The sequence below is a fragment of the Erythranthe guttata genome, chromosome 14 (genome assembly GCF_056151865.1).
Source record: "Erythranthe guttata isolate IM_541 chromosome 14, IM_541, whole genome shotgun sequence".
NCBI classification, from domain to species: Eukaryota; Viridiplantae; Streptophyta; class Magnoliopsida; order Lamiales; family Phrymaceae; genus Erythranthe; species Erythranthe guttata.
Genome location: NC_142546.1, coordinates 21,306,511 through 21,321,934, shown reverse-complemented (window position 1 = coordinate 21,321,934; position 15,424 = coordinate 21,306,511). Strand labels below are relative to the sequence as shown.

The 15,424-nt window shown below is 35.2% G+C and overlaps 2 protein-coding genes across 3 annotated transcripts; one reads left to right on the top strand and one right to left on the bottom strand.

Annotated features, from left to right (window-relative positions):
• Positions 1-2,258: 2,258 nt before the first annotated feature.
• On the top strand, positions 2,259-8,514 carry LOC105958979 (rho GTPase-activating protein 7). 2 transcript variants are annotated; one of them, XM_012982987.2, is made up of 22 exons: positions 2,259-2,695; positions 2,950-2,986; positions 3,824-3,900; positions 4,013-4,083; positions 4,164-4,242; positions 4,333-4,477; positions 4,559-4,678; positions 4,877-4,954; positions 5,065-5,120; positions 5,203-5,272; positions 5,357-5,444; positions 5,537-5,780; positions 5,872-6,093; positions 6,238-6,582; positions 6,693-6,742; positions 6,828-6,888; positions 6,968-7,051; positions 7,141-7,254; positions 7,341-7,492; positions 7,608-7,677; positions 7,762-7,953; positions 8,086-8,514. In XM_012982987.2, the coding sequence occupies exons 1-22, from the start codon at positions 2,642-2,644 to the stop codon at positions 8,266-8,268; spliced, it is 2,592 nt and encodes an 863-aa protein (XP_012838441.2). In that variant the 5' UTR covers positions 2,259-2,641; the 3' UTR covers positions 8,269-8,514. The 2 variants fall into 2 exon arrangements, with proteins under 2 accessions (XP_012838441.2, XP_088670286.1); XM_088814160.1 differs by having other exon boundaries at positions 2,347-2,695; positions 4,333-4,678.
• A 605-nt stretch (positions 8,515-9,119) lies between these two features.
• On the bottom strand, positions 9,120-11,367 carry LOC105958978 (uncharacterized). Its single transcript, XM_012982986.2, has 4 exons — positions 10,906-11,367; positions 10,428-10,603; positions 10,075-10,179; positions 9,120-9,832 (listed from the first exon to the last, which is right to left on the bottom strand). Exons 1-4 carry the CDS (start codon positions 10,975-10,977, stop codon positions 9,388-9,390), a joined length of 798 nt encoding a protein of 265 aa, XP_012838440.1. The 5' UTR covers positions 10,978-11,367; the 3' UTR covers positions 9,120-9,387.
• Positions 11,368-15,424: the final 4,057 nt, after the last annotated feature.

Here is a 15,424-nt window from a genome sequence, read left to right as displayed (position 1 = left end):
ACCACCTCTTAATTATGAACTTTCTTACACTTACACCATTGCGGTGTCAAATTTAGTGGAATTTTCTAAATTAAGTGGAATTTTATACCCGTTTTATTTCATTCGAGCTCCACTTTTTGAAACAAGATGATCATAGGATGTGTCTTTTGGCTTGTAAATATCAGATTTTGGTGCATCAGAAACTGTATTTTTTGGGCAAAACAAGTACGAACTAGAGAACATTGCACGAAATCTAGAAGATTACGTTGAATTTGACACCATAAGGTTGGACGTGTAAGAAGACACATAACTGGGGGATGATTATAATTATTCAAACATGAGAGGGAGTTTCGTAATTGATCATACCTCAGAGGTGGTGGCCGTAATTTAACCTATTAATTATTAATAAATGGAAAAGAAAAGCGGATATGAGAGGGGGGCTGATTTTGACGTGGCATACGAAAAGCAAAAATCGATTAATTGATTTGAAATTAAGAATAATGAGCTGGCCATGTTTCAAGTGTATACGTGGACCACTTACGGTTCAACACTTGAATACGTGTTAATACCATAATTTCTAACCACAACCACTATGTTAATATTTGTTACCAAACAACAGTACAATTCTTATTGCACAATAAACAGACACTTGAGTAGGTAGACGAGCCGTGCTTTAAGGGTTGTACATTCTTTTGGACTATGGTCTTTGGCATTTCTCTCCATCTAAAAAAAAATACCCCAAAAAGTTCCAACTAAAGTTAATAATATATAAATTATAATTGGGAAAAATACAGTTTATATCCCTTAACATTAACGCCGATTTACATTTGGTCCATCATGTTTCAAAAATTCAACACTTTTAGTTATTTCAGTCAATTTTTTGTTAAAGCTAGCGGAATCGAGGGTATGCCCATCAATGAATTAGCTGACAGAATAACAGTAAATTGACGGAAATGATTAAAAATGTTAAATTATTGAAACATAAGGGGACCAAATGTGACTTTTTGTGAACATAGTTGACCAAATGTGGAATAGGTGCAAACTTTATGAACAAAACTGAAAAAATCCTCTTATTTGAATAATTACAGTCACCCCTCCTTTTAAATATTTTTACATAAAATTTATGTAATTCGGTTATTTAGTGAACCAAATTGTATATTTAGTTTGGTACACTGTATGAAAAGTTGGCGTACCGAAATTTCGTTTCGGTTTTACCGAACTAACATCCATAAATTTAGCTCTAGAGGGATCTTTTCGTAAGATAATATATAGCTGAAGGGATAACAGAAATTACTCAAATATGAGGTGAGTTTCGTAATTTGACCATAACTCAAGGTGACCTTAATCATTATTCACAAGAGTAAAAACAGAACCTCGTTGAATTGATAAAAATAAAAACTAAAAATAAAAAAATGACAGCGGTAAAAAGGTTGAGACAGACAATCTTGAAGAACGAGTCACGTTTCCGCGGCCCAAAGGTTAGGTAAAAAGCAACAAATACACTAATAATATTAATATATTAAGGGTTAAATACAAAAACACCCATGTACTATGGACTTTGTATCATTTACCCCCTGTACTACACATAAATACAAAAACCCCCTCACATTGCATTTTTTCACAATATAACGAAAATACCCCTACTCAAGCATATATATATATATATATATATATATATATATATATATATATATATTTTCACTATATATTTTACCATTTTCAGTCAATTTTACGTTGAAAATTTCGGCATTAATATTTTTTTCTCCAAAACATCTAATTGGTTACATTTTTTATATTTTCTAAATAAAACTTTTTATTTTTGTTATTTTTTTCCCTTAAATGCCTTCCGGTAGTTCAAACATCCTAAGATTACAAACATCTTTACAATCCTATTATTGTTGAGAATTTGAACTACCGGAAGACATTTAAGAAAAAAATGAATAAATTCAAAATGACAAAAATAAAAGGTTTTTATTCAGAAAATTTAAATTTTTTTTTTTAAGTAATTATATGTTTTGAAGGAAAAAAAAATAAAAAAAAATTCTCAAGTAAAATTGACCGAAAATGTTAAAAAATATAGTGGAAAATGGCTCAAACAAATCCTTATATTTATATGTTTAGAAGGGGCATTTTCGTCAGATTTTGAAAAAAATATAATAGCAGGGGGGTTTTTGTATTTATGTGTAGTACAGGGGGGTAAATGATACAAAGTCCATAGTACAAGGGTGTTTTTGTATTTAACCCTATTAATATTAAAAAAAACCGATATAACTGTAAGTATTATTACTGGCCACAACCACTATTACAGTACCACCCCACCTAACCACCCCCCAACCCCCACCCCACCCCACCTCCATTCACATAAACACGAAGGAAAAAACAAGAAAGGGAAAGCCTTGTGAAAAAGCCAGCTCTGGTTGGTTTCTACCTGCTGTAGCTCATCTATCCATTCTTTTCAAAAAGTTCGAAAAAGAAAAAAAATAAAAAAAATTTAAAGAAAAAAAGAAAAAAGAAGACCCAGTTCGTTCGTTGTGGTTGTTCATCCATCTCTACTTGTACAGATCTTTTTCCGATTCCTCCTGCCCGAGTTCGATCCGGGTCGACCCGGCGTTAATTCCCAGTTTAGATGGTAACCCAACTCTGAGAAAAAAAGGGGTGAAAAATGTCGGCTTCTCTTGCCGCATTTGAACGCCCTCGTATTGGCAACTCAAATACGGTAATGCCTTAATTTTTTTTCCCGCATATTTTATTCAATTTTTGATTTTGGGGGTTTTGAATGAAATGCGGAAGAGATGAATTGAGGGATGCCGAATTGGGGAAGTTTTTTTCTAGTCAAATTTAGTCAACTAATTCTGTCAAGTTCAGTTCTTGTTTGCCCTTTTCTTGATTTTATGTTTGGCAATCTTTCGACATTACGGGTTTATTGCGATTCTTAACGACTTTTTTTTTTTATCCCGGGCGATTTCGCAGATATTCAAGAGCGGGCATCTGCTCATATCTTCGAAAGGTTAGTGTAGCTCCTTCGTAGTTGCGAAGAAGATATTTTCGTATCTTCGAGATTTGGATTTGTTGTACAATGTGCTAATGTCGAATTTCGTGCCCGCATTTGATGCCCTCTTATTATTAGTACATTGGTTAATGTTTGTGTTCCGAGGCATCAACATTACGTTGTTGTGCTGTTAGGGTTTGATGCAGCTGCATTTTAATGGATGTGTGTGGTATATAATATTGCTAATGTATAAGTTTGTTTCGATAAAAAAACAAACTTGGATGACTGTACGTAGTATTAGGTCACTGTAGTATGTTATGATGGTCAATTCAGCTTTACATGTCGATATGAAAACCGGGATCTCAGAATCAGATTCAAGGGAAGTATGATTGGAGTTTGTGTTGACTGTTAATATCCAATTCACTAACTTCTGAGGCTCGAAGTTTATGCAAATGAAGGAACTTGGTTATTTTATGAGATCGTTTTTGAGTTCGTTTTTTTCCCTCAAGTAGGAAATTAGGGTAAAAACCCGATCTATCCTTCGATACACTTCCTTGCCTAAAACCTTTATTTAAGGATCTCGAACCCTAGATTAGTTCGTCTTTGCAGTAGCTGTTGGATTATGCAGTTACAATGTTGCATAACTAAAAATGTGCCTTTATTAATAGAATACTTTTCTATTGTTAAGACAGGTAAACGAGTTAATTTAAGTGTGCGCTTATGTTCGTGTGCTACACTCGATAAATGAATAGTTTCCTCCTCTTCATTGAAACAAATGTAAATATTATGCATTTTTTTTGTGGTTGCTTTTGTCGTTTGTGTTATGTATCCTTTATTATCTTGAACTTCTTGCAGGATTAGGGTGGAAATCTTGGAAGAAGCGATGGTTTATTCTTACACGAACCTCTTTGGTTTTCTTCAAGAACGACCCTGTTAGTCCAATCCACATCGCCATATTTTTTATCTACTATGTATTAAAAGTACTCGGACTTCATTTTCATATTATTATTGACTTTACCTTTTTTTTTTTTTTTTTTAATCTAGAGTGCACTCCCGCAACGAGGAGGTGAAGTGAATTTGACTTTGGGCGGCATCGATTTAAATAATTCAGGAAGGTAATAATGAATAAGTGGTCTCTCTTTCTCTTCATCGATTCTCTATTGTATGCAGAATTCTGACATCCTTAAATGTGCAGCGTTGTTGTCAGAGAAGACAAGAAACTGCTTACTGTTCTGTTTCCCGACGGGCGTGATGGACGAGCATTTACTCTCAAGGTGCATAAAACTTGTCCGCTTTTGTAATTATATATTTTGCTTGTAATAAGTGATAATCGGCTCTTACGTTTTCGTGTTTCTAAACTTCAGGCAGAAACATCGGAGGATTTGTACGAGTGGAAGACAGCCCTCGAACACGCTCTTGCTCAAGCGCCAAATGCCGCTCTTGTGATGGGGCATAACGGAATATTTAGAAGCGAGGCTAATGATACTATCGACGGGTCTTTCAATCAATGTTTGTACCTATTGTTTGTTTTCTTTGACCTTCTTCTTGAAATGGAAATTTTGAATCTTGATGGTTTACCTTTACATTTAGGGAGAGACAAACGCCCGGTGAAATCTTTAGTTGTTGGACGCCCGATTCTGCTTGCATTAGAAGATATAGACGGAGGCCCGTCTTTCTTAGAGAAAGCACTTCGGTTTCTTGAGAAGTATGGTAAGCTTAGATTGGCACCGAACCCCTTTGAGCTTATTTCCGACAGAAAACAGCTTTGTTTGTTTTATTCATATTTCGGAATTAAATTTTAAATGTCGTAGTATATACCTACTGTCTATTTTAGTAATTATAACGAACCACGATAAGTTGACACCAAGTTGCGATTTATTCTGAATATACAGCTATTATGTTTAACAGGAATTAAAGTAGAAGGTATTCTGCGTCAGTCTGCTGATGTCGAGGAAGTGGAACGAAGAGTTCGAGAATATGAACAAGGTTTTTTTGTTTACAATTTCGATGATTTATGTTTTTTTTCCAAATAAAAAAAAAAAAGATAAAAAAGTTCGTTACGCAGTATGACAATTTCGAATGTTTCTTGATCGTAGGCAAGACTGAATTCAATCCTGACGAGGATGCTCATGTTATCGGCGACTGTGTTAAGGTTTGTTCGCCATTCGATTACTTATTTTTTTCTAATTTCATTTTAACCGATGATTAATTATGAGAGTTATCTCTCCTTTCAGCATGTTCTTCGGGAGCTGCCTTCGTCGCCCGTCCCTGCATCCTGTTGCACTGCATTGTTGGAAGCATACAGTATGTTTCGCATCCTTTATTTCCGATGTTTGTTACTGGTTTGTGAATAACACGGTTCCTTACTTTTGTGGTTGTCTCGAGAAGAAATCGACCGCAAAGAAGCCCAGGTGAATGCAATGCGCTCTGCGGTACACGAAGCATTTCCCGAACCAAATAGACGCCTTTTACAGAGGTACAATCACCTGTTTACGCTCGCACAATATTCGGAAATGTCGGGGTTATGCTACGTGTTTAGTTTGATCAACGACCGTACCTTTTTTGTAGAATTCTGAAGATGATGCATACGGTTGCTTCTCATTCGGCGGAAAATCGGATGACATCATCAGCAGTTGCCGCTTGTATGGCTCCGTTATTGCTACGCCCTCTTTTAGCCGGCGAATGTGAATTGGAAGACGAATACGATGTTAATGGAGATAACTCGGCTCAGCTTCTTGCCGCTGCCAATGCCGCTAATAATGCCCAAGCCATTATCTCGACTCTCCTCGAGGAGTACGAGAGTATTTTTGACGTAAGTTTCGCTTCCTTTTCAGTTTCTTACAGTTACGGGTTTCTAAATTTGGAGTACGGGGAATATATTTTGCTATGGTTTATTTTTTCAGGACGATACTCTGCACAGATGCTCCATGTCTGTAGATTCTCAAACCGACAACAGTGGGAGTGAAGACACGAGCGATGATGAAAATCCAGACATGAAAGTCAATGGTTATCATGATGCTCAAAACGAAGTGGACCTCGAAACAGATTTCGATTGTGACCGCAGGCACAGTGGGAAGTTGAGTGAAACCAGTGGCTCTGCCGCTAGCGATCTTTATGACTACAAGGTTTCTCTCTCTCTCTCTCTCTCTCTCTCTCTCTCTCTCTCTCTCTCTCTCTCTCTCTCTCTCTCTCTCTCTCTCTCTCTCAAACACTCCCTCTCTCTCTCTAGAACTTTCTACTGAAGTTGCTTGTAATTTTGCCTATACCAGGCAATCGGAAATGACGATTCAGACAATGGATCTCCCAAGAACAACCGTTCCGTGGGAAAAAAATTAAATCCAACATCGGACAATAGAGTCCATACCGATTCTTCTAATGTAGCGGTTAACGAACAACTGGAGCAACTGAAGGCACGCGAAAACATGGCAGTTGCTTCTGTGGAAATACACGGCAACGACTCACAGCGTTCCATGGGACAAATCTTATCATCTATGAATCAAGAGCTGCATCAATCGATTCCCGAAACCGAACTATCGGCTGACAAGTCAACGCCCAAACTTACCAATTCCGTTTCTAGCAGTTCCAAGAAGTCAACATTTTGGGGAAAGAAAAACGTGAGTCTTTTCCCCTCCTTAGTACATGTATTCATTTAGAGTTATGTTTTGAACATTGTATCGATAAATCTTGTGAATCAAGCAAGCTGATCTTTTTTTTGTTCTGACAGACGAGAAAAACTCCGTCGACAGAATCAATTGATTCTTCTGGAGAGGAAGAGTAAGTTTATCTTTATCATACTTTTTACTTCTCGTTCGGCTTTTTTTTTTCTCGTCGTATTGAAGTTCGATGGCTTCGTTTGTAGGCTTGCCATCCAGAGATTGGAAATCGCAAAGAATGATTTGCGCCACAGGATTGCAAAAGAGGTAGGTTATTTTTCGGTTTATTACGTTAGTGATTATTAAGCTTCGGTAATGGATTCGTCTCTTTCGTGTATTACGTCAGGCGAGAGGAAACGCAATTTTGCAAGCCAGCTTAGAAAGAAGGAAGCAAGCTTTGCACGAGCGTCGATTGGCCCTTGAACAAGATGTAAGTATATATTACTTTGTGACTACTAAAACAATCGCCAATCGGTACTCGTAATTAATTCACTTAATAATTGTTTTGTTATTTAATAGGTAGCAAGATTGCAAGAACAACTGCAAGCTGAGCGAGATTTACGAGCCGCCCTGGAAGTTGGGTTGAGCATGTCGTCTGCGCAATTTTCCGGCTCTCGTGGCATGGATTCCAAGGTCTGTTTAATCGATTCTTTATTTCTATAATAAAAAATCAATTGAAAATTACTATGTAGCATTCTAAAATGTTTCGTTCAAAAAAGACGAGGGCTGAGCTGGAAGAGATAGCTCTAGCTGAGGCTGACGTGGCAAGATTGAAGCAGAAAGTTGCCGAACTTCACCATCAGCTAAATCAGCAACGTCAGCATCACTACGGATCGCTCTCCGATACAACAATTCAGACTAGTTCACAGCTGTCAGTCAAATAAATACCTTCTCGATTTTTTTCCTACTAAATTAACCGCCATTTGTCACGAGTCAAATGTAAATAAAACGTGATTCATACTGAAGTGGCTTTTATCGACATGCAGGAAATATTTCCAGCAAGATTTTGATACGACGCTTGCTGTTTGTAACCATGAACGGAAACAAAGGACAGAGGTGATTGACTGCTCTTCGTTTTTTTTTTTTTTTTTAATAATAAATTGTGATGTTATCGATCTAACACGTGATGATTGGTTGAAGGAGTTGTTGGGGGTGGATATGAGAAACGGTAAAGGGCAAACGAGTAGTAGGTTGACTTCTAGGAAGCAGTTGACCGAATCGGCGAGCTTGAGCGACTCTAATAAAAGTACCGAGGCATCAACAAGTTTATCCATCGACGATCTTCCTGCTGTCGATTCTGCTTCTATGCCTTCTACTTCTAGGCCCCATGAGGTAAATAACGCACACTTTTTACGAAAAAATAATTCATATTCAATTTTAGTAGTCTACTAAAAAAAAACTGAAATTTTACGACAAACACCTAAAAGTGATAATCGAAAAAAAATGTTTGTATTTTGACGACAGGGGATGGATTATCCTCGTCATCAATCAGTGGCATCTTCGACTTTGGTGGAATTGACAACACGTCTCGATTTTTTCAAAGAAAGAAGGTCTCAATTGATGGAACAACTACACAGCCTGGATTTGAACTATGGATCAACAACTCAAGATTTTGTGTATAAACCATCCTCTCCTCCATGGAACTAACTTCTCTTGTATATGTATATTAATATATACTCTGCTACTGCTGCTGGGTAATAAGTAGTATATATATATAGGTGTATTTCGTTCATATTTGCTATCGACTCTGCGGTTCTGCCACTTGAACTTCTTGTTTTTGTTTTTGTTTCGATTTTTTGTGTAGTATGTGGAGGATGTAATTAGTATATATGTTTTTTTTATCGAACGCCGCAATTTAAGGTATGATAAACCATCGTAGAATGTGTTTGCAAACAACTTTGTCGAATGGTGTTTCGTTTTTCGTTGTTCAGTTTGTTGTGCCGTAAATTGTTCCTATATACTGCAACTTAATATTGTTGCAATCATTTCGTAATTAGGAGATAAACACTAATTAAAATAAATGCTTACAGTCATTTTTGAGCAGGTATCGTTAACAAAAGTACTAATAAATTAGGAATTAGAAATTTGTCGCACCAACCGAACATGATTCGGTGCCAGCAGCTTACTAACTTTTTAATTATTTGCCAACTATAACTCACATGGGAACAATTATATTTAAAGAGAATGTAGTAGTTGAAATTAACTACTTCCACAGATGGAAGAATGGGGTATGTGACAACAATCACAAACTATATACATGTGTGTAAAATACGTATGAACCTATACTCGTAAAGGGTAAATATGTAACTTGGTGGCGCCTCAACAGTTATTCATATCATTTCATTGATATTACAAGGCCTAAATCAAGAGCCGGCTTCGCAACAAAATCGTAATTTTGTCAATCCCTCACCACATCTCTTTTAGTTGTCTATGTACGGCCATTAAGAAAGGCCTAAAAAAAGCAAGAAACCTACAGCAACACCAACTAAATTCAAGAATGAAACTAAAAGGATGAATCTTGAATTATAATTAGTTCATACACAGGTAACATTCGACGAAATTCAAGAATGAAACTATGAAGATGAATCTTGAATTAGAATTAGTTCACTACAAACAGGCAACACCAACTTAAATCCAGACAGGCCGGGCCTAGGCAAATATAAAATTATTCAGCCCGCAACTCTTATTTCACATACGAAAAAAAAGGAATGAGAAATACCACTGTACAAATCACCTGGCACAAGAGTTCTTCTTGCCTTCTTTTTACTAAACACGGCCCAACCTGACCAAAAGCTGCTGATGTTTAGCAGCAGCCACCTTGTCAGCAGCTTCCCTCTTCAAAGCCCGTTTCGCACGCCGCCCCACCGTTATTTCATTCACCGCACTCTCTTTCTTCTTATTGGGCTCACGAGACGGGCCCGCACCTGAAGAATCTTGGAGGTTCGGGCGGTAAACTACTGGCCTCGCCTCTTGCCTTCCTCCTCTAACATACCCATTGTCTCCCCATCTTCGGTTTCCTATGCGCAGGCTCGAGGAACTACCTCCTAAGTAAACCTCATCATCTAAATCTTCTTCTTCATCATCCTCGTACTCGTAATAGTAGTCTTCTATTTCCTCATCCACCACCTTGTGCTCCACCACAACCAGAGGCTTGAACCATGACGCCCTTAGAAGAAGGCACACACTCTCCTCGAACATGTAGTCATGGATGCTGTTCAAAAGGTATAACATCTTCTTAAGATACAGACACTACAGAACAAACTACAGTATGCTTTGGAACCCTCGTCCAATATTCTAGTGTTTTAAAGTGTATCAATATCACAAACATCAGATTTACTTGCTATCCCGATAGAGTATAATCCCTTTTTTACCCCTTAAAATTTTAACTCAATGCAACAATAAGGAGGCTATACAAATTAAAATAACAATTATGGGTAAGAAAGTTTGGTATACCTTCCATCAAGAGCGCGATGAATATTGAGGAACTCGAATGGATGTTTACACTGGGGGCATGTTGGTTCCGTTTTGTACGAAGCCCATTTCAAGATGCAAGACACACTAAACAAAAAGCACAAAAAAAAAAGGACCAATTAGTATCATCACCAAGAGAAGATCAAACACATACTATTATCACTTTCACACTACATAGACGTGTTAACAGGCTAGATTACCATATTCCCCAACAAATTACCATTGTAAACAACAGAAACTAATCTCAATAATAATTTCGTAAAGAATGGATTTCATTAAGCGTCCGACAAACAGTACAAGTAAATCAATCGGAGATTCAGACAGAAGTGACAAACCAGTAGGCATGCTCGCAACCTTTTACAAGAGCAGTTTCTTGAAGCACTATCTTATTCAAACATATTGCACAAATCCCGTGATGGTTGTTGTTGTTGTTGTTAGTAGTATCATTAGCATCGCACTCAACTCGGTTAATCTCCTCCACTGCTGCTGTACAATTCCCCTTCATTTTATTCTGAAATCCAAATCATCCAATTCAGTCCATTTTATTATATTATTAAATGAACGAATTAAATCTGTATTCTCCACATTCGGAAATGAAACAATCAAATCCAGGACGAACAGAAGAAAACAGATCCGATCAAATCAAATCATCTAAACCTCAATTCACACGTGAAAACGAATTCAATACTTCGATCCATAACAAAGTAATAACAAATCATCATCTGAATTACATTTTTCTCCTTCGCACCCAATCAAAATCAATAAAAAAAAATATGAAAAAAAAAAGAGAGAGCGAGGAAATTAGTAAAAAACCTGATCTTCAACTGTTAGATGCTGGAGATCCTCAATTAGATTCTGTCCAATGATTTCAACTGGTGCAGACATGGCGATCTGTGTCAATTATATACACCGAAACAAGAAGGAAAAACAAAAAAAAAAATTGTAACCCTAATGTGAAGATCTATATATATACAGATATATACTAATCTACAGGAAGAAAGAGAAACGAAAATGGAGAAATATACAGAGGAAAAAAACGAATAAAAGATGAGGGATTCTGGGGAATAATTCCGATTCCAGAAAGAGAGGGGGGCCAGATGGGGGGCAAAAACCGAGGAGCTGTGGCGGTGGTGTGGATCACATATATTGGATGTAGCACGTGCTTCAGCGTTTGTACGTTTGGGAGGTGATGTTGTACGTTCTGCATTTTGTGTTGACTTTCCTTTTTTGCCCTTTTGGGTCAAACGGTGGTTGAGTGGCGGCAATTATGTTGTCATTTTTCTGTTCTTAAGGTAAAAGGTAATTTAATTACTAATAAAATGGGTAAATTCATAAGATTAGGACAAATTATGCTAATTAATAGATTACTTGATCTATGCATGTTTTCTAATTATAAAAAAAAAGGGGCCGTGGATATGATAAATGTCGTTTGAGCTTTGATAATACCGTTTCGACTTTAAACGTGATTTTGATTATTTTTTAGTTCAAATTTAGCAAAACTCGGGATATAGAATTCGTAGTAATTTTGAGTTAACTTTCTATTGGATGTGGGGTGAGAAAGATATATATTAATAAATGAACACTGCCTACAATTTTGAATTTTGATGTATGGAATTATCTAAAATGCAAAATGTGTTTCATTCATGCATAACTTTGTCACACGGCATCCAATCTAGCTGATTTAAGTTGGATTAGAAAGTTAACCAAAATGAATACATTGTTCGTGATTTGAATTTTGCCGAAATTTGAATAAAAATATGTTAAAATCAGGTTCGAAGTCAAAACAATGTTAATAAAATTGAAAGGTCATTTAAAATTTCAAAATTGTTTTTCATATAGTATGATAATGGTTACAAGGCAAGTTACAATTTTTCTTTTCTTTTTTCTACGAAAAAAAATATTATCTGGAAATGTATGATCGAAATAAATAAATAAAAATATATTTTTTTTCTAATGAAGAAAATAAATAAAAACTTTATAGTATGAGATGACAACAAAATTGCAACATATGAACACATCCAACGAATAGATTAGGTTTCTATGGTTGTACTGCAACTAGGCCCACATGATTTTATTGCATAAGCCCATAGATGAAGCCCATCTAAGATTACATTGGCAATAAAAACTTCCATTTATTAAAAAAAAAAATACAAGATCTAAACTAGTGAAATATACATCTTACTAACTAATTAATTAGTTACTCATTAGCGAAGTAATCGAACCCGATCAAATCTAAATTAATTTGATATACGTAACCGAAAAAGTTTTTAACGTCATATCTATCCAGACACATACAACGACTATATACATATACTAGGTCAAGATGAGGGTACACTGTTGGACCGTTGGTAAGCACGTTGCACCTATTTGATCATGAGTTCGAAACATCAGGAGATAAATTGAGGAACCAGTAACTATCTTTCTTCAAGAAAGAAACAAAAGAACGATTGTATACACGACTGTATACTCGGATTATTACTCAGACATAGATTGATCTAAGACAAGTATAAATTTTATGTTTGGTTGCAAGTGTTGTCTCTTAAAGTTAAGACACAATTAGTCTTAATAAAATTCATTATTATATTCACATGCACAACGAAAGTAAGCACATCATAATGCAATCGAAATCATTCGATTATATTACATATAGGTTACATTATGTATGTATTACTATTTTCCAAACTTGCCTTTGTCTACAAACTAATATTACAAAGAACTAACCACCATTTAATTTTAGGATGAATGATAGTATTTGAGGTTACTTGAGATCTTTAAAGTGGCATTAGAGCCAATTTCACGAGTTCGAATTGGAAGGGCAAAATCGAAAGTTGTGAACGCTTTTGCATCCTTAATATAATATAAATATAGTGCAAGTATGTTTCCTAACACGAATTTATTTTAGGATAAATGGTATTGTTTGAAATTGTATAAATTATATTTGTCATTTTATTTGTAATTAAAACAAATACCTTATTATTGTGAATACCATATCAAATTCTCTTGTCTTGCACTTCACTATCAAGTAAACTCAAGGATAGTAATGGTTAGGCATGATGTTGGCACCAGATTTCGAGAATTGAAATTAACGAAATTTGATTAAAATTGACAATGATTTTATTTCATGCATTTGTTAGAAAATTTGTTATATAGTCCGATTTTTAGAGATATATTTATTTAGGATTTTATTTATTTCGTTATGATTGTTTTAAATTTGGAAGAAGATTAATCATCATGTAACTTAAGTAGTAGAAATCATGGAGGATTCCATGTCCTCGGAATTAATTTTTTTTAGAATCAAACTAGGGTTAGGAGGCTTATTTATGTGGCTATTTAGGGTAGAAGAACCAACGAAGAACCTTGAACCTTTAATTGAAAAATCCTAACTTATAGGCTTTTGAAGGGTGTACCACGTGTAACACTGTTTGTTTGCACATTAGGTGTTGCAAAAGTACGGGTATCTTCGATCAGTGCATAAAGAAGATCGGTGTTTTGGGTATCTCGGAACATGTCGATCCGTGTTTAGCATTGGAGGGAGTCCAAGAGCGCGTATGAATGAACTATTGTGAGAACAACAAGTTCGAGTTTTACGCAAAAGCGACTGTGAGAACAACAAGGTCGAGTTGTGTGCAAAAGCGACGTATAACGTGAAGAGGGGGTCTTTCGGGTGTTTATTACTTCCAATTATTGTACACTAAATTCTGAACTAGTGAAATTTTATTTACAAATTCTCGTGAATGCAGGTTACATTTGAGTCAGATCCACATTAATAATCGTACCAAAATATTTATCACCCAAGAAATGTCAAAGTAATAATCAATTGGATACAACAAAAAAAGTAAATTAATGTGAGCTCCACTAATTAATAAAGAATGCTTTAAGCACAAGTGAAGACATGATGCAAAGTTTGCGGAGAAAATACAAGGCCCAAATTAGCTTTGGCACCATTCATCAACCACAACTTGACTACCTAAATCATGGCATGCATTATTAGATTTTAGTAATACTTTTTTTATTGCCTTATGTTAATCATTTAATTTTTCTTATTTTTCGAAAAATAAAAATAAAGGTAAAATAAAATTATAAGACACACAAAGTATGTTACAAATCATGGAGAAAGATTTGTAGATCATGTTTCATCATATAGACTATAGGGTTCCTATCACTAGTAGGCCAAAATGCAACACCGTCGACTGCAATTTTGCGACGGAAATGAGGCTTTTGCGACGAAAACGATACACTAGTCCAAAACCGTCGCTAGTTTTCGGCCATGACGGTTATAGAAACATTATTTAAATAAGTTGTTTGCAATAAAGCAAGACATGATTAATTCATTGAAAATATGAAATTATAAAAGTATTGTTCAACCATAATTGAGCTTTACATTAATTTAACAAGTGATGAAGTGAGTTTGATGTCACAAAGACAAGATACTAAACCCTAAATCTTGTCTACAAAAAAAAAAAAAAAAAAAAAACAATTGGAGTTTTCTCTCATCTTTTATTTGAAACCTGCATAAAAACCACAGCTATATGTAATAAATCAGAATTAATGACCAGCCAAGAAAATTAAAGTACATAATTAATATAAACGATATCCAACCAAACAATTTTAATGCCCAACTGCATTACTGCATATACGATATGCGAATGGTTTAAAGAAGATTAAGGATAAAAATAAATACACAGTTGCAGGAAGAAAAAAAAACGAACATTGATGATGTTCTTGAAACAGTATAACTAAGGAACCAAATCATTACTGAACATGAATTATTTTGCGAAACGAGGAAACAAATGTAAATTCATCGAACACTCGTCTATATATTGTATAAATGCAATACACACTTAGTAAATATATATATACATAACATACGAGCAATTTCCGTCGTCAAACTAACTGTAATGCCTTCGGCTTTGGATATTGCGTAACCTGATAATCGCCTCGTATTCTTGAGTACATAAGGTTATCAGATCAAATATGAGCTGCTGATAAATAAATTACAAATAGAATTATTAATAAAAGGAAAATTTAAAAATAATAATAATAATAAAGAAAAAGAATTGATTCCCAACAAAAGCATTTAGAACTACATGTGATAAAGGGTTAGAGGTTTAGGACTAGACCTTAGCCCTTCATATCAAATTGACCATGGATAATTCCAAATTTTTACATCTAAACACAAACACATTTATATATATCTAAACACATAACTTTAAATTCAAAATGAAAAATAAATAATATAAACTTGATCAGTATTTATTAACTAATTAATATATGGAAAAAAAGAAAAACAATTCATAAAGAACATGTGTCACCAAATTCAACACAACTAGTC

Bases quoted from the DNA above. Each gene is read 5' to 3' on its own strand.
- LOC105958979 (XM_088814160.1), top strand. From the start codon at position 2,642: ATGTCGGCTTCTCTTGCCGCATTTGAACGCCCTCGTATTGGCAACTCA. The intron at 6,583-6,692 runs GTGAGTCTTTTC...TTGTTCTGACAG, and splicing joins CATTTTGGGGAAAGAAAAAC to ACGAGAAAAACTCCGTCGAC. The intron at 7,678-7,761 runs GTGATTGACTGC...GATTGGTTGAAG, and splicing joins AACGGAAACAAAGGACAGAG to GAGTTGTTGGGGGTGGATAT.
- LOC105958978 (XM_012982986.2), bottom strand. From the start codon at position 10,977: ATGTCTGCACCAGTTGAAATCATTGGACAGAATCTAATTGAGGATCTC. The intron at 10,604-10,905 runs GTTTTTTACTAA...TTTGGATTTCAG, and splicing joins ATCTAACAGTTGAAGATCAG to AATAAAATGAAGGGGAATTG. The intron at 9,833-10,074 runs GTATACCAAACT...CCTTTTGAACAG, and splicing joins CATCGCGCTCTTGATGGAAG to CATCCATGACTACATGTTCG.